The sequence below is a fragment of the Hermetia illucens genome, chromosome 2 (assembly GCF_905115235.1).
Source record: "Hermetia illucens chromosome 2, iHerIll2.2.curated.20191125, whole genome shotgun sequence".
NCBI lineage: Eukaryota > Metazoa > Arthropoda > Insecta > Diptera > Stratiomyidae > Hermetia > Hermetia illucens.
This window is the reverse complement of record NC_051850.1, coordinates 56,672,516-56,699,434: the sequence shown is the minus strand read 5'-3', so window position 1 is coordinate 56,699,434 and position 26,919 is coordinate 56,672,516. Positions and strand designations below refer to the sequence as shown.

The following is a 26,919-nucleotide window of genomic DNA, read 5'->3' as shown; positions in this document are numbered from 1 at the left end:
ATGCTTCTTTATATAATTCGCAGAAGACGACATGACTGGGAATCATATTGAGCGTTCAGCTCATCGTTGGGTCAAAGGTTGGCCAGAGCTGGAAATATTTTATTTAAGGATTGAGGGGTCCCAAGTCTGCATCCATTTGATGTCGGAGCGGACCAAAGCCTTTTCACGAGCATTATATTTTACAGCAGACACATGGAAAATCTCCTCATCCTGGTAGCTTCCCATCTTATAGCTGTTATTCGGAGCCAATTTATTTATGTACTTTGTCTGATATTCAGAGATTATAACCTGATAATTACAATGTGCATAGATTTCTCTGATTGGCCATTGGAGGTCCTAAAGTGTTCGTTCACAAAGTGTTGACATAATGAAAACTTGGTACCGCATACATACGATGAATATATCACTCATTTTCAATCTTGTGAAACCACTCTCGAGAATGCTCGTGGTTTTTTGTCGATGGCTCTCTGCCCGTCAGCCTCTTTTTGTAAGGAATGCTTTTTGCCCTCTTCTGGTTTTTCCAGTTTATCCTAGTTTGATCCGATCTTTGAATAGATCGCATCCCAATCCTCCTATCATGTTTGCATTCTCTGTACAAAATTTTCCGGTGATAGCATTTCACCTAAAAATTTTTTTCCGTGAAGCTCAGACATTAGAAGACTACATGGGCTACGTCTTCCGGGTCTTATGGCAGGGAACCTCAATTATTATTTATGTTACTTGTATTCAAAGTTGTTATCAATGTTGGTTTGTATAGTCACTATGTGATCCCATGGATACCTGTGGAAGCAATGAGGCCCCGAAAGGGTTGGCGTAGGTGGTGGTGCTCAGAGCCAGATTAGTGTCAATCAGCTGTGGTTCACCAGCTTATTGGTGACAAAACATTAAACGTTTTTTGAAAAATTAACAACCCAAATCGTGTTCTAGTATTGTTTTGCCATGCCCGTTACGCCTCAGGGTTTTTATACTTACAGCCAAGTAAGGCGCAGGACACACGAAACCTGCCGCTCATCATGTAGATGCAAGAGTCAGATTCAGCAGTTATGTGGGCGGCAAACCAGAGTGCACTTCCTTGTACCATGCAGGGGGCGCATTATGCTTGGGCCGTCACATGGGATGGATACAGATCCTTCTCCTTAGTCAACATTCCAATTAAACTTTTACACCACAATTGTATTGTATTGAATCCGCTTTCTTCAACTCGGCCAGGCAAGAAATTGTCTATATCAAGGGGGGCATCCTCAAAGGACACGAGTAAGGACCAGAGGCGTGTTGATATCGTGATGGGTGTGGAGTCGTGTCCAGCCACCCCATTTCAAAATACGCACAGGAGAGATTGGGCGATCCCTGAAAGGTACTTACAATCTATTACCGGAATTCAAAGAACCATCCAGATCACAACCAATATGTCAATTAAACGATGGATTTGGTAATAGGAAGGTTAATTTTAATGGAGACTGGAATCGGAAACAAGAAGTTGAGAAAGCTCTGAACAAGCACATAAGATCGACTTGTTTGTAAACATAATTTTTTTGGAAGTAGGGTAGGTGAATGCGTTTGTGCACAGAGTGTTGGGCTCCCGTAACGGCATGCCATCGGACTACCAAATAAACGCCTCCCTATCATCAAAGAACTTAATTAGAACCGTTTGCCACATTATTTCGGCTTATAGAGCTTTACATCCAGGGAATTCCCTCCACAAATGCGAGGCGAGAAAAGGTAAGGAGTTGTTAGTCCATCTTCTTCACTACAAGAAAAACCTGAGCGTCATGCGTAACATGAATCCACCTCCATCCCTACTTAGAATTTGGATAAAGATATAGTCAATCTTCCCATTTAGCCACAGATCTAAGTTTTCAATGAGCTGCACAGTCCATCTGTCTCTTGACTCATTTTGCCAAGAGAGTTGCTACTAAGTAAATGTACCCTGAAGTTCTTCATGGGCAAAAATCACTCTTAAATCTTCGCTTTTGCGACTGTTTCTCACTTGTAATTCCTAAGCAAGGAAGGCAACGGAAATGACTCCCGCGGTCAACAGCACGGTCGGTTCCGAAACAGTGCGATTAACAGATGGCACTCACAGAGCTCCCCGTCTCTGTACTTGGGCAAGGCACTTACAATATACCTGCTTCTCAAAGGCATCAGCCCATATATCCGCGCCGTAGAGCAGAACAGACTAAGACGTCTCTTCGTAGATATAGCGCACCCAATATTCGCCGCTAGTCAATTCAAAGTCGGAATTCCATGCCAATACTGCCTTGATATGCTCGAAGAAGCTCATCTTCGAGTGGAGCATTAAACCAATGTATTTAATCGCTGATTTTGACTCCATATTCAACTCGCCGATCAATATGCAACGCAGGTTCGGGACTTTCTTTCTGGTTAAGATGACTACCTCGGCTTTCTCCAACGCAAGGCTGCAACCTTGACCAGCCATCCATCTGCTCACCCGTCGCGTCGGTATGCCACGTCTGCTTTGCCACTACTCAAAAGTGCTCTCGCGATTCTTCTGGCCTTTTGAGTCCTCACAGAATATCGTGGGAAGCGTTTCGGAGCTCCAGCCCTAGGACGAATCCCTAGACTATTTCTAACATGATCTCCATTCTCATCTGGCCTTCTAGCGTCTGAAAGAGCAGGAAGCAAGAAATAGCTCGGCGTGTGCAATGAATTTTCTAAAGTGCCTAGCTAATCATTCTATCGTACAGAATTGAAAGCACTTCTGACATCAAGTATTATACGGAGCACTATCCGTCTATATAGAGGGTGTCACCGCTGAATGAACCGCATCCACGGCCTCCATAGCAGCGCCCATCGTGCCCTCAACCCGAACTACCTTGAGGGTAAATCCCTGACAGCGCGGAACACTTCATCGAGTTTACTCCTTACAAACTATTCGAGCACTTTCCCGATAATGGCAAGCATACACTGCGGTCGGTATTCAAACGGAAGCTCAAGGTCTCCTTTTCCTATGTCGATTAGCGCGAGTCTCCCCACCTTCCCACGATAAGGAAATTTACCCTCCTTCAGACTCACCCCGAGAAGCTAATCCGGCCGTTGGCGAAAAACCAGTTTCTAAACTTCTACCGGGATACCATGATGACCTGTCGCCTTATTATTCTTCATAGTGAGAACTGCTTCTTCGAGTTCTTTTATTGTGATTTGGGGGCAGTCCTTGACGCCTTTCGCGCTTTTGATATCAAGCCGTACGGGATGTTTCGGAAATAATGCCCTTATAATGTGGACAATCTGGTCGGTATTTGTGCAAGTTTGCGGTTGGTGCACACCGGCAAGTAGCGTCAACCACTTCGAACATGATATACTGATGGTCACTTCCCGAGAAGTCCTTTAAAATTTAAATTAAAATGGACCGTCATCAAAGAACGTAAATATCTGGATAATTTTCGTTTAGAGAGAGACACGTGCATGGAAAGTGATCAGGGAGCGGCAAAGCATCTGTTTAAAGTGTCCTTCCCATGTCGCACCTAAACTGAGGACTAGCAGCCATATTCAGCATTGATACTAGAGGTTGGACTTTAAAATCGAAAGTAGCATCGCTTCAGCAAGTACAATGTGCATTTAAGTCATTTCATTGCTACATATCTCAGTATCCAGATGGCATTATTCCCACTTTAGTAGTAAAAGCAATGTCCGGAACTACATAATTTCAATCCACTATATATATAGTTTGCATCTCCTCTGTTTCAGAGAGAAGTTCTCAGATTCGGAAAAGACTGTTAATGCCAAAGGCAGAAGTCCCGTTGGATGAGTGTTTCAGGGGATAATACAATGGGCCTAACGTATGAGGCTTGTAGCTTGTCGCTCAGAATGGCTTTGTTACGCTGGGGACACGGCAGCTATCGGCAAGCTTTCAGTGTCGCCAGTATTGAAATACTCTGGCGAAACCCGGGGAGACCGTATGGCTCGGATACACCGTGTGTACTCGAGAAAACTCGCGCACCGACTCCACAACCCATATTTGATTCATCGGCCTTGCAAGACGTCGCCGGTCTTCCACTCTGGTTGGAAAGTCTAGAGCAAAGTTCCTTATGAAGTTCAGTTCGGGTGTGGCGTAGTATCAAGGTAATTCGTCTAGTATGTTACTATGGCCGTAGGGCTCCACTGTCCAGCATCCGGACTCATGCAGTCTAACAGAACTGCACGCTACAACCTATTTAATGTGAAGGTATAAGGGGAGGAGGTGTAGGAGCATATTGAGAGCATCTACCGGACAAAACTGCTGAGCCCCGGTAGCATCTAAACACGCGGTTCTTTGAGGCCTTCGGCCTTAGGCTTTGTTCTATTGTACTTTTCGTTCAAAGCCTGTCACCATACAATAGAGCCGTACGTTAGGATGGAGCGCACCACAGCTGTGTACATTCAGAGAACCATCCTCGGCCCATTTCTTTGCAAATGTTCTCTTGCTGGCATCAACAGCTATACAGCCCTTCTTAGCCCGCAGTTCTATGTTTAATCTGCAATTTAGCTTCGTATCCAGGATAACACCCAGATACCTTACATTGGGGAAGAAAGCAATCTTTTTTCATTCAGCAGCTGGAAGTAAAATTTGGGTACCATTATTTTGTTGGTGAATAGCATCAGTCCGTTCCAACGCTCTTCCCATGATGTCACTCATAATGGAAGGAATCACCCCTGACAGGAATATCACCAAGCTGTCGGCATACCTTCATCTGGCTCCTGTCCAATATTACCACTCTGAGACGTGCCTCTGTCCACAGCTCTGGTCAAGTGACTACCTCCCCGGTCCGACTGGATTATCCTGGTTTTTAGCATGGATGTTATTCACTGCGTAAGATACCCCTCGAATCAAATACTAGTCAAGGCTTTCTTAATGGAGTTAATATTAATGTTGTTGAACGCCTGGATTTGCCTTTGAGGTAGGCGTGCCGGGACTTAGAGAAAGGCATAATCGTCCTTGAGTGGATGTCCAGGACGCGCTTTCAGGTTTTCAACACGAAGAGGTGAGGCTGATTGGTCAAAAATCCTTCGCGGACTCATGGTTGCGCCTGCCCGCTTTTGATACACGCCTCCTATACTCTGGTAAGTATCCCAAAGAGATACAGCTCCTGTAAATCTCAACAAGCCACGGCACAATCCTTTCTTGGTGCTTCGGAAACATGACTGGCATTATGCCATCTGAACTCGAGATTTATATGTGGAGAGGCTGTTTATAGCTTAGCTGACCTTATTCTCGGCAATTACCAATTTGATAGTCTCGCACGGCTGGGGCTGGATGCATAACCTCCAAGCAAGGCTCTGACTCACAGTCCTCCTCGCTGGCGGGAAGTGCGTCTGAATCAACAGCTCCAAGGTTTCATCAGCATATTCCGTCCAGGAGCCTTCCCACTTTTTAAGGAAGAATGAGCTCCATCGACAGAATCTTACTGAGCCTCGCAGATTTGCTGGTGCTTTCAATGTTCTGATAATAGTCCAACCAGGACCGCCTTTTTTGCAGTCTTGGCGGCGGACTTGTACTTCTTAAATGAACAGTTAAAAGTATGAAATTTTCAAACGTAAAGTACAATGACAATCTGTAGTCGGCAACAGAGAATTCAGGTTGGTCGTTTCATCATACTCAACATCCCAAATTCTGTTCCCTTATTAATGTTGAAATAGGCAATATGAACGTTAGGTATAAAAATACTTAGCAGGCATCCTGCACTATATAATGGAGTGGCACAACAATATCTCGAATTAGGGTCCTGCTCATTGTTCACGATATTATTAATTTATTGATTTGATGTTTTTCAGGTTCATGGAGCTCGGCCTGCTGTAACCATGGCATGGTTCAATGCATCACATGAGATCGATATCCGACATTCTGATGCAGTTCAAATAGAAACAAAGTCGGTAAGTCCATTCATGCGTATCTTCGAAACATAGATTTTTCACTGTGGACATGTTGATTAGAATTGACACCTGCCCTTTGCAAAAAACGTAAATCCTGTTCCAAATCCAAATTATTTGTACTCTCTTTTCCGCCGCTTTCAGATTGAACAACGCGACGGTACCTATGAAACAATTAGCGATTTAAAATTCGTGGCAACACGTTACGAGGACGGCCTTAAATTTCGATGTGAAGCTCAGAATGTTGTAATGCGGGACAATAAAGATAAACCATTACACGAAAGCTTAGTCCTAGAAGTTCTTTGTGAGTATCATCCCGGAAAAAAGGCCCGAAATCCCCTTGTATTTATACCCATGTTTTATTGCTGATAATTTGCATTCTGAATATTTTTTCAGACCCACCTGTAGTGTCGGTGAAACCAGAGAATCTAACAGTTCAGGAAGGACGAGAAGTTTTGCTATTCTGTGACTATGAAGCGAACCCAGCAACATTACAAAGCGTGAAATGGTAAGTATTGTACTGCATACGTGGACAGGATGTGGTGGATTCATATGTGCTGGGGGAATGTTGCTCACTTGTATACTATAGTTGAGATAGTTGGGGAGCCCCTTCAAATCCTTTCCTTCTCAAATCTAATCCCCCATCTCGAGCTCCCCGACCTAATTTAGTTTTTACGTAGAAATAGTTTTGGGCTGTGCCATGATCAGAGGCTCCACTATCTAGTGCCAGTGCTGTATCTGTCTACGTTAATATCTGTAAATCTTTTCTGATGTAGTGAGAAATAATTGGAAAGCAGCAGAGCCCGCTCAACTTCAATTTCGAGCCATTCCTCGCTAACCAACTGTCTAGCGAAGAGCAGTTTACTCTAGCTGGAAGTTTAATTGAATTTTTCATTAGGCTCAGCTTTGTACGTATTGTCTGAAATTTATACACGGGACAGATTGGGTAGACATTTCACTTGACGGTTCTGCGAAATTTCGGGGCAGACGAAACCAAAGTTCTAATGGCGTAAGCCGCAACTAATTAAAAACAAATATATGCTCGCTTTCATGGCAAAAGAGTTTGCCTAGCTCATATGTACATATGAACTCCGGAGCTCTCCAAGCGTCCCCGTCTGCTTTCGAATTCCCAGCGCTATTCATCGGGATTGAATGGCGTACATATTTTACCCTTTGCCACGTATTATCACTTCGATCCTATTAGGCTGCGAGCTGAGCGTAAATTGAATACGGTTACAGGTAGGGGTGGGAAGCTGCAGCTCCATGGTTCAGTTGATGGATGGAAATGTATATGGCCCTTTGAAATCCATTTCAGGTTTCAAAACGGAAAACTACTCAACCTCGGCGAATCCAACCGCTACGAGGGCGGTAATCCTGAGCACACAGCCCTGCTAATAAAGGAATCGACTCGATATGATGATGGCGTGTACACCTGCGAACTAGCGAATAACATCGGGGCGGAGACGTCGGATAACGAGATCTATTTGGAAGTTCAATGTAAGTATTCCTTGTTCACTAATAAATTTTGGCTCAACGTCCTTGCAGCTACCGCTTCCCCCGGCAGCCGGGCTGGGAGAATTAATGGCTTATTTTCAGTACAGCGTGTAAATAGTTGAACTATGACTACGCATTGTAAGGAGTATCTGCTCATTAACAGATAATGGGCGCCATTAATTATTTATATTGGAAAAAAATGAAGGGCGGAGTGTTGCCTAGAAGGCTTATCATATCTCCGGAATATCTAATAAGCACTAAAATGATAACCATTAAGGTCAGGGAACTGATCTCAGAGAGCTTGAGGTAAATTACGGAAACAACCCATACGTTACCGTGGACGATGCGGAAGGTGGGAAAGGCCGTAAGGAGTACTTAGTGCACGTGAATGTAAATTATGAGTTTAGGAAGTATATGGGAAAATTATAGTTTTGAATCTCAGCATAGTGGATCCTGAGATAAGGATGAAAGCAATTTCATGATTAATTATTTTTACCTTCCTTAAAACTTCTGAGGTTCCGGGAAAGGGAGGTATTAATTTTCTTTTGATAGTAACGTCTGACATGGAGATTATTTTTAGACATAAGCTAGGAGTTTGATAGCTGCCAGCTCACCTTCTGTAACACAGAGTACAAGTCATCAACACAAAGACCCGCGAAATATTTTACAGGCAGTTCGCAGTTTAACTTTGATAAATTCTGCTTTTGAGCGCGTTCCTCCATTGCTAATGTAGTTGGTTAATTATAATACCTATGACTCCATTTATGCTTTTGTTCAGCTTTATTGGAAACAGCACTCTGTGCTGTGTAATTCTGTTTAGGAGGGATACCTGAAATAAGCTTATTTGAGTAAAAAGGGAATTAATTATAAGTTTTGCAAAGCTTGGTTGATGAATGAAAACATATTCATTTGAAGTTAAGACGATCCAGGATAATTGACTAAAAATCCTTAGCCTATTTCCATTTCATTTGTTGGTTTTTTAGAGCCCCTAATTCTAGCCACGGATTAGCAGTGCACAATATTGCAAATGCTGCCATTTTAAAATGTTAAGGTTGACTAAGCCTACTGGCTATTGGCAATGTTGGCTTCTCCAGGGGAGATAAAAGTAAAATTGCATCACCAGCAGCACAGGGTGTTGGACTCCCTCGACCGTACGCCGTCGGACTACCAACTGAATGCCTTCCCGTCAGCGACCGGTCAATCTTCTTCGCGACAACAAGAACCCGAACATAATGTGGAATACGATTCCATCTGCCAGTGCACCTCAGCATCTCTCTGAGATTATTATCAGGAGGGAGCCCCCTCTACTTTGCGTAAGACTGCTGGCGAATGAGCTGGGCAAGGAAATAATTAGTCTCACGAAGCTTTCAGTTTGACCACGCACCAAGTTGCCAATGCCTCTTATCTCGTTTTGCCAAAAGAGCTCCCAATCATTTAGTGTAGGCTGCGCTCTTCAAGGGCAACCATCTCTCTTGAGTCCTCTCCCCTGCCACCCGCAAAGTTGCCTATCCCTGTACTTACGCAAGGCGCTCACATTATACTGTGCCGTAAAGCAAAGCAGACTGTATTCCATGCATTGGAAGACGTCGCCTTCTATACGCAGGACCCTCAATATTTGCCTTTGAGCGAATTTAAGCAGAAACTCCAGCAACAATCTTGTCCCTTCTGCTTTGATTTGCTCGAAAAAACTCATCTTTGAGTGGAGTGTGAATTCAAGGTTGTCCGAAGTCGAGGGTCAGGATTCGCTTTTTAGTCAGGATGATTACTTCGGTTTTTTCCACCCCAAACGCGGAAACAATAATCAGTCATCTTTCGGCTTCCCGTCGTATCAATATGGCGAGTCTGCTTCGCCGTTATTCAACAGTGCGTGCAGCAACGAAATCTGCAATACCGTCTGCATAACCGACCAGGCACAACTCTGCTGACATGTCGAGCAGACAATCGTAAGAGCCTTTTCAGAAGTCCGGCTTTAGAATGGATTCCTCCGCTACCCCTCCCCCCCCCCCTCCGCTAGATTTTCATGATCCTTTGATTCATTAGCGTATCTCTCCGATAATCGACCAATATCCGCAAGAGATAGCTCCGCACGTAGAATATATTGTCTAGTGTGCTTAGAATGTCATCCCATCCTATAGGATTTGAGGAATTTCTGACAACAAGCCTTACGAGGATCCGCACCCGTCTAGGTCAGCGTCTGTGTCTTTCTGCCCAATGAATCTCTCTATTTACTATGGATCCCCCTGCTTAAAAACCGAACTGCCATAAGATAGTCTCCAGCAGCACGTATAGTTTTAGCGACTCCTGGTGAGTTTTTCGAGCACTTTGCTGCACACCTCAAAGTCGCCTACCACTCTGCTGATCAGCGCGAGCTACACGACCTTCTAGCGGAAAGGGAAATTTCCCTCCTTCAGGCAAGCTTTAATTGCGCGGAATAGGTCTGGCTAATGTTGGAACACTAGTTTATATACTTTTGTCGGGTTACCATCGGGTCCTATCGATTTGTTATTTTTCATAGAGAGTACAAACTTTTCCAAACCTCTAATTGAGGTTAATCCCTCGGCGCCTTCTACGCTACTATCATCAATCCATACGGAATGTGCAGGGAATTGTGCCTGTACAACACGGTCCATCTGTTCAGCCTCAAATGAGCATGCATCTAAGTTCTCCGGGGCCCCATTCTACTTACCGACCAAGTCTTGCCCGCAGCGGGCTTTGCTTTTATTTATCGCACTATCAAGTCTCCTTTTGGCTAATCGGTATTCTGTTAATGTGCTACATGCCATTTCCCGGTCGTTCATAAATGAATGTGCCACAGTGTAAACTCTGGCCTCCAACCCGTTTCCACCTGCTCCAAGAGCTGCGGGAAATTTCCCGGTGTCCCCTTTCGCGACGTTCCATGCACAGGGTTGGGGCTCTACAATAGGTGGCATCAAACATTACGAAATCTTCTAGAATTCGCCACTCGCCCATCAGCAACAGCAGTGAGAGAGTATAAAGCTGAAAAATTTTACCCATAAACATAGAATTCAGACGGGGGGGACATCCCGAACCCAGATAGCATCGGTACTTGATAAGTCTTTTTCTGGTACCGTTCCCTGGATAGAATGCAACTCTCCTTTTCCTTTCAGGTATTCACCATATAAACGAGCTGGCTGCATCTGAGGCATGCCTTCCCGTCAGGTCCTAGAAAGGTTGCAGACATATAATCAAAAGGAAAGGTCTGTAACACTTGGTGGGGCGGTTCGAGCTCGTGTCCTACATACTACCAAAACAATGCCGATTTTCCCACGATTTTCACCACCGCGAATTTTTGAACTGGAGAATTCGCAGAGGTGATACGAATCCAGTTGGGTACCTCCGAACATTCACGCTTGATGGCCTCTTCTACTTCGGGCTTTTCTGTGATCTATTCAAAATGTCAGATTCCCAGAGCCTTCTCTACCAGCAGCGTCCTGACAGACTCGCAGAATGTACTTTTCTTTATTGTCTTCGGACTTAATTCTACTAGGACTCCATCATCCTTCATTTTCCGAATGCTCCACCATTAGGGTTCGGCTTAACTTTTGGCGTCTTCTTCTTTTCAGTCGTGAAGAGTATCTATGAAGTGTCCTACAGATGCGCTTTCCACCTTTCGCTTTTTCAGGAAACGGAAGTATGTTTCGTACCCAGCAATACAACATACTCAAAGAACCTTCCTCTAACTCCGTGATTTTACAGATGGAAAAAGTAAGTCTGAAAAATTCGAAAAGTACAGGTAGCAACCGCATCAGGCAGGACAGTTTTGCCATCGAGTCAGCAGATTGAAGCAATATACTCCTCGTTGCTTATTGACTTCAAGGCTGCCTATGATAGCATAGCCAGGGCTCCGCCATGGAGAGGAAGTCACTCACCCAATATGGTCGGCGAGTGGATCGCCCGAAGAGTACTTGGGGCAGAACAGTAAAGGAGAAGTGCGAGCGTTTTGGTAAGTCGTAGGGGAAGCGAAAAGGTATTTCAGGTCACCGCGATGATGGCGCGTAGGTATGGTTCATGCACTATACCCTAACCAGGGGTGAATGGCAACTATATATATATATATATATAGCGAGCCAATCCCTTCTACACGCCATCGTTTACAGTTTGCAGAAATGCGCTTCAGCTGCTTCCAGGACTTCCAGGTCTTCCTGAGATGCTCGCACTCCTTCTCTACTGTCGCTGTTCTCTGCTTTAGACCTGAAATTCCTCTAAGATTTCACTTCGATGCAGCACATGACAATTTACGCCATCATATGCCGCTCTGATAATAGCTATACAAGCTGAAAAGTGAAAATAAGATATTTCCATGTGGCCCTCGTATATATGAGCTGTCATATGAGCTCACTTTATGTTGGCACTGATGTAGGTATATAATTATGTATATCATTTTTCTCCTTATTCGGGCACGGAAGACTAAAAATCTTAAAAAGATACGTCAACTCTAGCACAGTTTTGCAAACGTAGAGCTAGAGTATGCGCGTGTGGGATTCAGATCCAATCAAAACCACCCCTGATTTCTCTAGCCCCAACCCTGTAGATCCACCATTTAGGTGCGTTTGTTTTTAGGTACTTGGACTTTCGCCCTCTATGCTTCCTTCTGGTGTGCTTTTTCAGCAGCTCGTTCTGTAATTTTACGATTCCGGAGGAAACGTCACATGCTTTGAAACTTCCTTTTATTCCACCCAATCCAAGACAGTTGGGCGAATCGCGCAACCCAAGCGATTCATCTACTGTCTCTGACCGATAACCTAAGGCTCAAAGCAGACTTCGTTATTAAGACTACTTCCGGTTTCTCTTTCATAAAGGTCATCCGAACTGTTTCTTGCCAGCACTTTACCGCTCTCACTGCCTCCATCGCGTAGACCTCCACACCCTTTCCTTCGACTGAGAATATTCCTTCTTTTAAGGACCTCTCGACGCTGTTGGCAAAAAAGTGGGGCCTAGTCTTCACTGCCAGCTCTGTTAGGTATGCATCTAAACTTAGGGCCTCGTTATAGCGATCCTGCCACAAATTTTTCGCAGCTCCTCCTCGGTTATTGAACGCATCATGCATTCGTTGAGCTGAACCACGTTTGCCTTCCGCTGTTGTGGTGGTGAGGAAACAGAGCAGCAATTATCTTTTCAGGACGCGTGGGCAGGTTTTTATATCCTCTTTCTTACCAACCGGTAGGCCCCACCCTAAAGGTTTATATCAGCATGGTTTATTTGAAAGAATCCTTTTAAGGAGACAAGCAGTTGCCTGCACGTGTCGATGACCATCACTTTCGAATTTTCCCCTAAACCTCTGATAAAGCCTCCTTACCCAGAAGCATGTGGCTCACGAGCTTGCTATTTGGTTGTTCCACCAGCAGGAAAGTTACCTACTGAGGAGTAGTTGCCTTTTGGGCACAGTAACATCGCATGCTTCCGCCACATAGCGGATGATTTCTCCGGGCGTGTCATCCAGGGATATGTAGGGCTTGAAAGCCATGGAAAACATGTCGCCCTCAAAAGCTTTCGCCGTCAGGGCAAACCACCGGGCATTCTGCGGGGCTCTCTTTTCGAGTTTAATTCGTCCTTGATCCCCATGCAGATCACCTGATGGATGGTATTGAGCTCCAACAGAAGGTATCCTTTCTCGAACCATCTAATGTTCGCTACATAAGATTATCTCCCAAATTACTGAATTCAGGATTCGTTTTCACTTTCCTGAGAATGGCAGGGAATCCCCTGCACCGCGTTAGATAATAACGTTTGATAATAACCTCCGGTTTTCTCTTCCTCCGATATCGCCTCTTCCGAGGTACCACCTTGGGAGATCCACTCGCTTGAGCCGTCTACTGCCCTGTGAGCTAGAGTTTAAGAATAGACTCAACGTCTTCCCTGCTAGCTGTAAGAGGCGACTAAACGCAATAGAAATTTATGGGCTAGCAGCTTGCAAATTTCGAAGCATCAACAACGCGGACTGACCTCACCGCTACAACCTTTGCTTATCGAAAACGGACAATGATGGGTTTGTGAAATGTGCGCACGTTCCGCAGCTACGGTGTCGGGGAACTTCAGAATGCTCAGTTTAGGCGTAAGGTAAGATGGAAGGTCACTGAAAAGTACTCCTTTTCCTTTTGCACACTAGCGGGAAAGCCAAGTAGTAGCAGACGCGAATCCAATATCGGGCTGTTTCTAACGGCTACCGAAACGTGTGCAACGGAACCGTTTCTTGCAGACTTCCGACTAGAAGATTTCGGTTCAGGCTTGTAAGATCCAGCTGTCGCTCGGTAGTGGAAGAGTTATCTTGCTAATCGGGCGGCAGATAGACTAAGTAATCCACCTAGCAATATCGATGAACATTAGTCGCCATAAAAAATACTCTTTTCTCGGGTGCTGCACAGATCATTTGCCACGTTCCGAAGGGACGTCATAAGACTGGCTGACTGCGGAATTATGGAAGCTAATCAATAAACGGAAGGGGTTGAGGGCTCTATTGGCCAGTGGGAGCCAGTGCGGATATGACACTCTCGATACCGAGCCAAACTCCGCGAAGTTCGGTGAAAATAGAAAGATTGCTACTGCGCTGGTTAGGGAAGAATGATTTCGGAAATATATACCGCATCACGAAAGAACTTGCATGTGGTCGCATATCTTTCAATGATTCTGTGAAGGACGTTAACGGTCATCCACGATAACGAAAAACATACCTCCATTTGCGGATGAAATGGCTAGTCACCTTAACATGTGGATACTAACTGTTCTTCGGAGGAGAAGAAAAATCATTTCGGCCATCATTGCTCATCAGCTGAGTAAAGCTTTTGGGAGTGACGGTCTCCACGCAGGTTATTTATCCCTGTAAATGCAATTACTGTAATTCTGCTACTTCCACTTGTTCGAAAATCCTGGCAATTTGAGACTTTACCAGGAAATGTAAGAAGGCACCCTTTTTAATTGTGACAATAATCCTGGAACGTATTACAAAACATCATGGAAGCTTGGCCAACAGAGAGCAGGCTAATTTCCGCTCCGCATCCTCCTGTGTAGACCACATCATACCCTACGGATCATTCTGGAGTAGTGCACGAAATTTATACTTTTATCTCATTTGCTCTTCATCGATTTCGCCATCGATAGTGTGAACAGAGAGTATAACTGGCAAGTTCAACGCAGGAAGAGCATTACGGGGAAACTAATAGCTATTATCACAGTGACATATGATGGCGCAAAATACACGTGCTGCATCAAGATAAAATCTCAGCAGATGACTTTAGTTTGCTCTCTCATCCGGTTGTGTACCTTGCCACATGGCTCTGGATTTGGAAAGACAGTCAAGTAGGATTGGACTGAAGATAATCACCAAGAAAACCAAGGTTCCTAGTCTTACGGGTCATCGTCCTCTTCCGTATCTGTATAAATGGGCGTCGATCAATTTGATACCGAACTAGATCGCCCAACCCATTGACAGTGCTAAATCCACCTTTGCTGCTTTACGTAAAATCTGTAGTTATCTCAACATAAAAGCGGAACTAATGATCAAGTTGAGCTATTTTAAACTAATATTTTTTCTTTGTTTCTATTCATGACCCCCACCTATTACTCGAAAGCTCCATGCCCTCGTGTGCACTTGTCTCATCGGAGTACGCTGGCCTGATACTGCTGAGAGCAAAGAATTTGGTCGGCGTACCGTCTAGTTATGGAATTAGCAGTGAATAGGTCACGTATTAAGAAGAGGCCGAAAATTCCATTGCTGGCTTTTCCATTTAGTGCAACCCACTCTCCCAAATTAGAGACGAATGGGTCTCGCCAAGAGCCCTTGGCACTGAAAAATTCCTCATTATATTCTAAAACTTGCGTCAATGAAAAGCTGTATGCATTTATGGTTCGCCGGAATTCTTGCTGAAACTGTAGAATGAAGATCTTAGGTCTAGGTACTGTTATCATAAAACTTAAAGTTGATGCCTCGTAAACACCCCAAGAAATGCGGATAATTTGCATAGGTAACGACATTTTAATTTACATGTTAAAACCGGGATTAGGACTTGTATGTTCTCACAGCTTCGTTTATCTAATGAATACGTTGCTTGCAATGCATATTATGCCATTTTAATTCAAATGTTGGAGGAAAAACTACTTAATTTAAATTTGAAGAGTTCAAATACTTAATTAAACCTAGAACAATTGCTCTATTATCTGCTTAAGAGAACTTATGTACCCACTAAGCCCTATTTCTATCTGAACGAATGCCTGAACCTATAAAATAGTTTGATAGGAGACGAGAATGGAAAGCAAATCCTTGAATACAATAAGATCATATATACACTCGTAATTGGAGCATATAAGCACATCATGCAAATCGATGCACTAAAACTTAAATCTCTCACCCACAGTTCCACCAGTCGTCAATCTAACCATGGACCCGGACTCTCCAATGATTGAGAATGATGAAGGGAATGTGACGCTTTATTGCAACGTCTTGGAAGGAAATCCGCCAACTTTGAGCAAAGTTCGATGGTTCTTGGGAGGCGAGCTCCTTAAAGAACTGCCGGAGTGCAATGGGGATGTAAGTAATTCAAGTCCAAACCGAATGTAATTGAACCCCCGCCCCTTCTCGAACAATAATATATAAATCTCACTCAGGGCAGCGATGAGTTGTGTAACATCGATCCAAGCCGATTACTGCTGCAGAACATTGGACGTCAGTTCCTGGGAAACTACTCATGCGAAGGATTAAATTCTGCTGGTTGGGGTGCCCGCAGCAAGGAAAATGAGCTGATTGTAAGTTGACCCCCGGTTCTAGACCGTATCCTAAATAGCTTTATCTGCTTTGTGTTGCTGTGCGCGCGAGGCGCCGTTAAAGCAATTATTGTATCTATTTCGGATGTAATTCAAACAGGTGTACTACGAGCCGGGCAATGCCACCATCCGCCACAATCCGCAGATTGCAGTGAAGAGGAAAAGCGTGAGTTTTACTTGTTCAGTGGATGATCCGGGATTTCCTGCAGCTACCACGTAAGTATTGTGAAACTCGGACGTGTTGTTAATTAAGCGCCCTCCCAATGTTCGGAGCTAGTGTTTCACAGGAGCTCGTTTCGTTGCAGGTACCATTGGTTGCGGGGCGGACGGGTTGTGCACGAAGTTACTTCCAACCTTTACACAGTGGACCCGGTGGGCCTGGACTCGCGAACCAACTTCACATGCTATGCTTTCAACGCTGGCGGAAGTGGAAATTCCGCAACAGTCTTATTGGATGTTCACGCTGCTCCGGCTTTTATCAACCCTCTAATGCCTTACTCGGGAGTTCTCTATTCAACCGGTAATGCCTCGCTAACCTGTCGAGTGGAGTGCGTTCCCGAGTGCTCCATATCGTGGTTCAAGGATGGTGTAGGCATTGATGAGTCGTCAGACAAATACTACATAACTGAGAAATACCTCGAAGCGGATCCGGCTACTGGTGACTTCGAGAGCGTACTTTCCGTGCTGGTAAATCCCATTGAAATTCACAAGCTCGTTGTTGTTTGCGCTCATTGCGATCTTTACTCTCTGCTTTGTTTCGCCAGAATTTTAATATGACCGCGTGGCCGCAAGGAAAGTTCGATATTTATGCAGACAATGCGAATTATTCCTGCGTTTCAACGAATAATAGTGCAGGACCAGGAGTGCGGAGCGCCACATATTTCGGCATTGAATGTAAGTAGAAGTTTCGGGGAGAATTGTTACTCAAATGTGGAGCAGGAATGATAGAAATTGTGATATTTGAACAGATCCACCGGAAAATACAACTGTTTCCAAGGATATCGTTACTGTCGAAGAGGATAACATACCGGAGCGGATATTGTGTTCAGCTAAGGGAAATCCGGGTGAGTTGTGTTCGATTCTTTTAGTGTCTAAAGTTTGCTTATTGTTCTCCTCATGTTTAAGGTAGCAAGATACAAAGATACATTTCTACTTTGGCAAGAATGATATCTCAAGCTCATCATAAATAACTTGACTTTTAAGTGTATGTTATGGTGGTTGTTTAATTTTGAGGAAGAACTGTTAGAAATGTCAGAAACGGTTTCTCTCCCTAAAGTTTGTATCTCGGATAGTTTGCGTTGGCAGCAAATTTCAGAATTCTTAAAGGCATCAGTTAGTGTGAACAAAAGAAGTATCGAATATTTTGCTGCAACATTTTGCTCTATTGAAATGATATGCGTCATTAACCTTTACCATTTTCTCGGGTGTATAAGTGTGACTCTCCTACGTTCGCATCATCTTTGCCAAAGCGCTTTGTCGTAAGTCCTGACATTACCCCTTAATAAATGGTTGATCTGAATTTATGGAATCCATACTGCAAATTTGACAGGCCACTTTAGCTTTCAGTAATTGGGAGTAAGCTATGGTATTATAAATTACGTGCTTCAACTTTTTACCACTTTGCCCAAGAGACGTAGATCTATAGGAAGGTAACCGGTTTGCAAGTCTACCATCGATAGGCAGCTTCTACCACTTCCATGATGCGAGAAGTGGCCAGTTTCTAAACTGAGGTAATGAACTCACTTTCTTCAATATGCCCGGGCAAGAAAGTCACATCACAGAGGCATCTCCTGGCATTACGTTATCACACTCTCAGACTGTAGGTTCATTGAAATTGTAATGGACATGAAGCTACTTTCAGTAGGTCCAATTCGGAATGTAAAAAAATCTGTCGATGAGAGATGTTCACTCAGCATGTAAAAGGAAGGCAAAACACAATGGCGGAATTCGGATTTGATAAATATGGGAAAGGAGGGCTAGGTCACTCCTCAACCGGCCTCTGTAACCTGATTCGGCTATAGGCTGGGACAGTATAAAGAGGCAGAGAAAGCTCTGAGGAAGAACATCAGACAAAGATAAACGATGTCATTGAGACACTTTACGAAAAGACTAACTCCCTTAAGGATATCTCGACCTCCCCAGAAAGCGATGAAGAAGTAACGAATTATCTATATAAAATGCACTTCTTGGATAGCTTCCAAAATTAGAGCTCAGAACTTGACAGTTCCTTTATAGTCATCATCGCGTGAGGATGATAGTAATACAAGGAATAGATGCCTTGGCTCCGATAATCTGGCGCGGCACGAAAGTGACATTTCTTCCATATGGGCCAAAAAGACCTTTGAGCGACCAGTCTAATTCCCTTTCAACCAAAAGAAATAACAGGATTAGTTGCTCAATTCATATATTTCCATATAAATGTCCCTTCCAGGAAGCATGATTTTCCTTACAATTGTGGGTTCAGGTCTTGAAAACACTATTATGGAAGGTGACTGAAAGCGTTTCCGACTTTCACTTATGATAAAGGAATAATGGATTTGATGTTATTTACATATGTTCACTACCTTGTCCTCCTCTCTCTGACATTCGACATTATTCCTGTTAGAGCCGGGCTTGTAGTGTATGCATTTTCGGAAGAATACCCTACGTGCTGCCTAGAATTGAATTTTGCAAGTTTTCCAAGTACTTATTGACCGACTTCAAACTGATAATATGACTGAAAAGTCTAATAAAAACGTAATTTCTCTTACGGCGGTGATGAGAGCCACTTCCGTATTTTCCTTTGCAAATGCCTGTCCACCATTTTCCAACCAATCTTTAGTGGCACTGATTGCTTCAAATGAGTATAACTCAGCATCTTCGAAGTGCTTTGCGAACACAACCAGTGTTATGTCGTCGGCGTAACCAACAAGCACGGTCTACTCCCGAATCGGAAGATAAAACATATTGTATATCATGATCTACGGCAGTGGGTCTAGTACAAACCCGCGTGGGACACCCGCGGAACCACGTACTCTTTGGGACCATTATCGATTTGATATCGGAACTTCGTTTCTTGTCAGTAGCTATCGATAAAAGCAGCTAGATAGGTATGATTACCAATAATCGCTATAACCTACCGCATATGGCTCTAACAGGCCGAATTTTATGCATTTCTCACGCCCGCCGCTCAAAATTTTTTAGTACTGCTCTTTCTGTAAATTACCGCGCAGTAACCAGTTTGATGATGTCAATGATTGATCTGGCTTTACGGAACCTATGCTGACTGCTCCTGCTGCTTCCATGATGTGAGAAATATTCCCTCTAATGGCAAGCTCTATAGCCTTATTAGGTATTCTGTTCAGACTCGGGGCTTTACTGTCACCTATCCCACCGCACACCTCCAGCAACTGGAATCACACTCGGAAGTGGCTGGCAGTCGTCAGCGTCCCACTTCTTTATAGGGAAATAGCCTCCCGATGATTTTCAACAAGATAGGTGTAGGGTACGTGATCTGCGGAGATAAGCGGGCTCTGAATTGTCCGGTCATAATTTTGTAGGCGCTCCATTCGTGAAGGTGCATTTGCTGGTACCATCGTAGATTCGGCAATAAAGCGTGAAAATTCGCGCCTACGGCATAAAACTAGGACCGCGGGGGGCCACCCAGAACGCAGCGCCACGTCGCCTAAGGATTTTTGACCCCCTCAGCAGGCGCAACTACCTCATGGATACTGGTACGGAGGTTTTGGTTCTTCCCGTACTCTGACACCATCGACTATTTCCACAAACACTAAAACTGGCGGCAGCAAATTCCTCCGGTATCAACACATACGGGTATAGGCAAGTAGACGTGAGTCTTGGCTTGCGTAGGACGTTTTCGTGGCGTTTCATCCTGGCGAATGTCAGCTTCCCCATACTAGCCGCAGACTTCTTGTGTCACTATGGGTTGCTGGTGCACTTGCAAAACAAGTCTCTTATAGATCGCCCCCCCCCCCCCCAACCTTAATTCGTCGGGCCAAACCGCATCTCGCCCAAGTAACAATCTTTCCGTACTTAGATATTACCGACTCTTATGTTCGGGCACTTCTCCAAAAGTTCAGCCAGATTACTACCGAGTGTAGTCTCCCAAAACAAGTGAAGCACAATGTGCAGTACCACATTAACACTACTGATTCTCCGATCTTCTCGAGGGTGCGTCCTCTACCACCCCAGAAACTGGCTATTGCGCGGAAAGAATTTGAACAACTCGTTCAACAGGATAACTGTAGACCTTCAAGCAACTGTTGGTCATCCCTACTGCATATGGTCCCTAAGCCAGACGGCGAATGGCTCGCCTGTGGGAATTACAGAAGGCTAAGTGCACAGATTATTTCTGACCAATATCCAATTCCACTCATCCACGACTTGGCGCATCACCTCGCGAATTGCCGCATCTTTTCGACCTTTGACTTATCCAAGGCTTATCATCAAATCCCTGTAGCTCCAGAAGACATACCAAAGACGGCAATATGCACACCCTTTGGACTCTTCGAGTTCACCCGGATGACTTTCGGATGGTGCAATGCGGCGCAAACCTTTCAAAGGTTCTTTTACTCAGTCCTGCGAAACCTCGATTTCTGTTTCGTATACTTGGATGATGTTTTGGTCGCTTCTTCCGCTGAGTCTCAGCACTTAGCCCATCTCGAGTGCATTTTTCAATGTCTCCTTGAGGCTGGGTTAGTCCTAAACATTGAGAAATGCAAATTCCTTCAAAAACAGGTGAGATTCCTCGGCCATTCCATTTCCCATGAAAAATGCAGCCCGACCCAGACAAGGAGCAAGCGATTACAAGCTTCCCGCGTTCGAAGACAGTGAAGGAGTTGAGGAGGTTCTTGGGCATGCTAAACTTCTATCGTCGTTTCCTGCCTAAGGTTGCCAACATCAGTTCGTTTTGAACGCGTACTTGTCTGGCCCCAAAACAAAGGACACACGAGAGATCGTGTGGTCTGAAGAGGCTCTCCGCGCGTTTGACAAACCCCGCCAATAACTGGCCGACGCTACACTCTTGGCATTTCCTCTGCAAGATGCACCCCTAACCGTTTTTGTTGATGCCTCTGACATCGCAGTAGGTGCTGCTCTTCACCAAAAGGTGAATCAGGTCTGGCAGCTGGTGAGCTTCTTCTCTAAGCAGTTGAACCCCGCTCAGCGGAGCTTCAGTACCCACGATCGAGAATTGCTCACCGCGTACTTCAGCAACAAATACTTCCGCTTCTCCCTAGAAGGCAGGCGGACCATAAGCCCTTTGTCAGCTTCGACACCTGAGTTCTATAAGCCAGTTTACGTCAGACAACCAGCCCGTGTCCGGCAAGGACAACCTAGTTGCTGACGCTTTGTCTCGTGTCTCCGAGATTAACATCCCCGCCTCACTCGACTTCTCGGTTACTGCCAAGGCGTAGAAGGATGACGCAGTACTTCAGAGCCTCAAATCCAACCCCAAATACAAATTTCGGGAATTGCCCATGTTCGGGTCGAACCTCTCTCTCTGCTACTAAGTCTCGGAAAAGGGGCCTCGGCCATACATTCCGACCTTTCGCACCCCAGAGGGCAGAAAAACGCAAGCTTATGGCGAAAATGGAGAAAGGAATATCCGAAAAGGAGTATGCCTTGGGTGCATTCATGTTTTTCGAAGATGCTTGCATCTGCGCCTCGTTCACGCCGATTTTTGATGCTGCAAGAGGGCGTGATCTGCCATTAATTCATATTGGACTCGGATGGAAATCTGTTGACGCAAAGTGTCGTAGGTGTTGCCTATAGGGAGCGATTCTCTCTATTGTTATAGCTTCTACTAATGGATAACTTGGAACATAGAATAACACTTGGAACACAAACGTGTTAGCACAAGCCTTACCTAGTGATTTAGTAATAATAATTATCGACAAATTAGCCACATGAGCACAACTCAATATATAATCCGCAGTTCGGGCCTCTGTAGCGGACTCCAGTGAACGCTATTGTGGGACTGGAGAAGTTATATATGTTCACTTAGAACAAAAAAAAAATTGTGGAGTGCATCTCGAATCCAAACTAATGTGGCAGCATGGTAAAAGATCCAAAGACCGGGCGAAGCAGCGGTGGCTTGATACGCTAGACGGTTATTTGAAAGCCTCGCGACTGCATCCAAATAAGGAATTGGACAGAGCAAAATGACGAAACCGACCAATCATAGCTTCATGGACAAGGCCGAACTTTACTAACAAGAACAAGATTTATGCAAAATTCAAATGGTTTTCCAATTGAGTGGTAATAATTAGTGCACTTACGATAATTACACTATTGGTTTCCAAACTAGTGGGGTATCCATCTTAACGGCTGATCTATCAGCTGTACGTCTCACTATAACTGAATCCTACAAGAACATTTTTAGAGAAATAGCCATCGCTGACTCCAAATGCGTGTAAAATCCTAATCTACAGATAGTACTCAGTATATACCCAATCAAACCGCTGTGGCGCGGCAGGATCTGCGGCATTCGAAATTTATTTCGAATGTTGCGGATGCGGACGGGTAGATGGCGAACTCTCCACTCACTCATTTTCTGAACGCACCAGGGGAGTGGAGAATTAGCGGTGGAAAAATGCCGTTGGTTGGGACAGTAAGGACCGCATGGAAATAAGTCGGTCTCTTCTGTTCCCAACCGCGGCGGTGTAAGCACTAAATAAAAAAGTGATCTTTGTGCGATTGTATATAGTACTTTGCCTAATTAGTGATAGATTTTAATCAATCATTTTATATAATAAATATTATGAAAACATAAGAAAATCACGCTCACTAGAAATTGTATTCGAAACAATATAATAAAACTTAGAAAAGGCAAGAACAAAACAAAGAACAAAAATTGAGAAACATAATTATATTTTTATAAAGAAGTGACTGAACACCGCCACCCTCTCTACTCCAATCTATCGAATATCTCAGCCTAACCAAGTCTTTAATGAACATACCGCTGACCTATAGTCGAGAAGATCTCCCATAGGAAGCTGACAAATTGAATTTAGTTGCAGACGGCACAAGAGAAAAGTGGACAGCCTTGTCAATTGTCAACTATAACGGTCCTTCAACAAAATTAAAATTAAACCTGAAACCACCAAGGTAATTAACAGACTGCTGGCCAATCATACTTTAAGCGAACCCTCCCTGGCTAAAATCGATGCTTCACGCTTAGATATCACTGAGGTATACAGGGAATGAATAATCACGCAGTGTTTCATTGCCAAAAATACAGGTTCAATTCGCTGTCTAGCCTTTTTAAAGGTAATTTTAGCAACTTCTGCGCGGAATTGGCTAGCTTTATCGAAGGAGTAAAACTAGGCGTCTAATTGCTATTTAACAGCGTACCTAAAACACCAAACTGTAAGTGTCACATGATTTCCACGATTTCACCTAATGACACCAATTCAACAGTCATCGGTTGAAGTGTCGTAGCTATAGTGGGGCACATGCCACTCCTCCTCGGGTAGATTCTGACAATTGTGTCCATCAGTCGACTCTGCAGTGGGCAATACTTGTGTTTAATTGTTTCCAAATAATTACCGATCGTTGCGCATACGTATAGCCTGTTTCCAAAAATCCCAATTATAGAACTGCTTCGACCCTTCGGGACAATGACGATCTTTTTTCAGGCGGCGATATATGCCACTTTAGCAGCAGAAGAATATCTGCGGCAGAAATGGTAGGGTTGTTCCATCGAGTGTTATCAATACAAAATGGTAACACCATATTCATCCACTTGGTGAGGCGCTACCAGCTAAAGCTGAAACTTGGCCAGTTGAACAAAACATTTCTGGAGTAGGTGCCAGGACGCTCGGGAATTAGACCGCTAGACCGTTGTAGATGTTGAATGGTCTCAAGAGTGAAACCGTTGCTTTTCTCTGGCCTCGCAGGGTCATCCTAGGAAGTTTTGTCAGTTTCGTTGCGATACCGAATTATTCCATCGCTTTGCGCAGGTTCAGCCTGGCGATGCTTTCATAGCCGGCCTTGAAGTCGATCATTCTCTCCTTCTATCGGCAGAATGAGCATCGGGCTGTATACGGCTCCATCTTGCTGACTTGTTCGTATAACTTCCGCGCCTACTGTGGTTGCTCCCGGTATTTGTCAAGCTCAAAGATATGTTGGTTCTTCGAGGCTTCCTTTTTCCATCGGTGAAGTCGCTCTTCCACTCGACTGAGTTCATGATAGGTCTCCGCATGTGCTTGTGTTCTTTGAGATTGCAGCTTAAATTCATCGTCAAACTTATCGTTCCGACTTTTTTGCGACTGGAGCCAAGTATGCTTGTATTGCTCGCATGAATGATAACTTTTCTCGTTGTGAAGATTAATGTTCGACACTTTATCTGCAGGACCTCAATTAACTGCGGCATTAATTTTCCCTTTATAGGTGTTACGGAGGGCTTCGTTGTGGATTTCTCACTGATTATCGGAGGGGATTCTAGGCGGTGTTGTCATTCGAACCCTTAGCATAATGCTGACATTCATCTAGGTTGTAAGATAGCGCGGTTGATTTGGCTGAAAGTGGTCCCATCTGAAGAGGCCTGCGTTTGTTTGAGGACCTTTTTGTGCAAACCAAGTACTACCAAAACCATTTCATGCAGTACTGTTAACTGAATAATCTGCAGTCCGTTATCATTGTTATTCCTATGTGACCCATTTGAGTCGACGTTTCGCCTGAATACTTGGCTGTCAAAATCTTAAAATATGATTTTGATATCATACTTGGGACAGGCCTCGAGCGTTCACTCTACTGTTGCAGGACTTTTTTCGAATCTGCAGTCTCCTCTGTAGGTGCGTGAACGTTGCTATTTAACAGCGTACCGATAACAGCTGGTTTCTTTATTCGGCTTACTAGGAACCTACTCCGAGCACTTAGTTTACTGGATGATCGCTTTAATATCGATTGTAGTGGCTTTTCTCCAGGTCCCTGTCCAGCGCATCTCTGCTATTCTGCTACGTCAGCTACTAGCTACTGGGCAGTATTCTATCTGTATCGCTGTAAGATCTGGCCAGTCTGAGGTTCCTTTCGTGCTCCAATAGCTTCGGTTTTCCGTATACGGCTACCAACCCTACCCAATCACTAACGTGGGGAACTCGTTGGTACAATTTGTCCCGTTTTTAGCCACAGGAAACTCGCCTTTTACATTTGCAGTTTTTCATTAAGAAAGAACTTCCACCCTTACCACGAGGAAGTGGAAATAGGAGTTGGTAGCTGTTGCTTTCAGTTCATCAGGTGTTCCCCAGCTTTTTTACTCCATTGTTGGCACCACTCCACTCATCACACTGCAACTTAAACCACCCTTTGTCCACGATCCTATTAACATGCTTGTAAAACTTCTGTGTCTGGTACGGTCGCTTCCCTACTTTCCAAGTTCTTTGCTCGACGGAGTTCGTGGTTAGCTTCTTTGTGTAGCTGCATTCTTGGATACTTCTTCTTTGTCCGGTATGTAGCATTGTTTGGTTCGGTTGCTATAATCATCATCGAACCAGTCGTCCCAATTTATTTTTGGGACTGGGACAGTTACAAACATGTACTAATGATATCGTTCTTTAGATGGTTCTGAAACACAATCGTCGCTGTTTCATCTCAAGTGCATCTAACAGCCATGGTTATTATAACATCCATTTTCGAAGACTTTTGTATGAATCGCTTCAGTATTTACCCTCATCTGATTATTAGATGGAATTCGAAGCGGTATTTAAGTGAGTACGGAGCACTATGCCAAGCGGATAGTGATCTGAGTCTATGTATATGTTCTGACACTGATCAACGGTGCCCACGTTCTCGAGAGAACCAACTTTGATTGGGATCTCTTTCCGCGCAAACCTGGTACTTTCAATAACCATTCTCTATGGAACTGTTATTCGGATAATCCGATGTCGTTGATAATTTTATGCAAATTATGGGAGCCAATATATCACCTGGATACGGATTCCACCCCGACTTTGTTGGGAAAATCAAATGAAAGGAACAAAATAGCGACATCGTGTTAACAGGCGCCCGTCGTTTGTGAAAAGAATAAGTTGCTCCGAAAATGTCAGGACATTCAGGACATTCTTTGTAGCCCAGTTTGGGCCTTATCTCACCGCAAAGCCGTCCTTTACGTTGCCTTTTCCATTTTTTTTAACTTGGCATGCCTGAAAGCTAAACGAGAAATTATCCTGATACTTGCAAGCGCTAAACTTTTTTATACCGTCTCCTTTCATTGTCAGCAGCTGATGGAACACATATGTCACTTACTTTTCAACATACATATATTTGTACATTACTTTTATAAATAACATATTAACTCTAACAATTCCTATAACAATAAAATGAAGAGATCATCCAAATAATGATGCCCAATTATACATTGATGACGCGCTTGCACTGGCACTACTTTGGCCTCCATATGAAGATGCCTGTGCCTGTGCAGTATCTACATAAGAGAGAGATCACGTAGGTATTTTCAACTCGGTCAAAAGATACAAAAATCATAATTACTGTAGCCTCCATACGATGGGTATCTTCCATAGCTCGGATACATTCCATAACAGGGAAAACGTCCACATCCGAATCCATATCCTGGATACATTCCACCACCACCACCACCGAATCCAAAACCACCTCCACCTCCTCCGAAGCCACCTCCTGGATATCCACCCATTCCTGGATACCCGCCCATTCCTGGATAGCCCATACCACCTCCGGGATAGCCTCCTCCGACGCCTGGGTATGCACAACCGTATCCTCCTCCAGATGGGTACCCGCATCCATAGTAGGCATATGGAGCTGCCAAAG

General features: G+C 44.3%; 2 protein-coding genes across 27 annotated transcripts in view; one reads left to right on the top strand and one right to left on the bottom strand.

Annotated features, from left to right (window-relative positions):
- The window catches only part of LOC119649806 (hemicentin-1), a 604,512-nt gene that overhangs the window by 505,679 nt on the left and 71,914 nt on the right, over window positions 1–26,919 (top strand). For all 26 annotated transcript variants that reach the window (XR_005249199.1, XR_005249198.1, XR_005249196.1 and 23 more), the window contains 10 exons: window positions 5,770–5,868; window positions 6,010–6,169; window positions 6,262–6,373; window positions 7,181–7,362; window positions 15,729–15,901; window positions 15,979–16,116; window positions 16,235–16,350; window positions 16,440–16,821; window positions 16,899–17,028; window positions 17,103–17,198. Coding sequence is in view for 20 of the 26 variants with exons in the window: in XM_038052132.1 (XP_037908060.1) it covers window positions 5,770–5,868; window positions 6,010–6,169; window positions 6,262–6,373; window positions 7,181–7,362; window positions 15,729–15,901; window positions 15,979–16,116; window positions 16,235–16,350; window positions 16,440–16,821; window positions 16,899–17,028; window positions 17,103–17,198 (1,588 nt within the window). In the remaining 6 variants the exon portion in view is untranslated. The remainder of the gene's footprint in view (window positions 1–5,769; window positions 5,869–6,009; window positions 6,170–6,261; window positions 6,374–7,180; window positions 7,363–15,728; window positions 15,902–15,978; window positions 16,117–16,234; window positions 16,351–16,439; window positions 16,822–16,898; window positions 17,029–17,102; window positions 17,199–26,919) is intronic.
- LOC119649809 (protein suex-1-like) lies at window positions 26,445–26,809 on the bottom strand. Its single transcript, XM_038052139.1, has 2 exons — window positions 26,623–26,809; window positions 26,445–26,557 (listed from the first exon to the last, which is right to left on the bottom strand). Exons 1-2 carry the CDS (start codon window positions 26,801–26,803, stop codon window positions 26,463–26,465), a joined length of 276 nt encoding a protein of 91 aa, XP_037908067.1. The 5' UTR covers window positions 26,804–26,809; the 3' UTR covers window positions 26,445–26,462.

Coding starts and splice junctions, on each gene's coding strand:
- LOC119649809 (XM_038052139.1), bottom strand. CDS start 26,803: ATGGGCGGGTATCCAGGAATGGGTGGATATCCAGGAGGTGGCTTCGGA. Junction 26,558..26,622: donor CCCATCGTATGGAGGCTACA/GTAATTATGATT, acceptor TCTCTTATGTAG/ATACTGCACAGGCACAGGCA.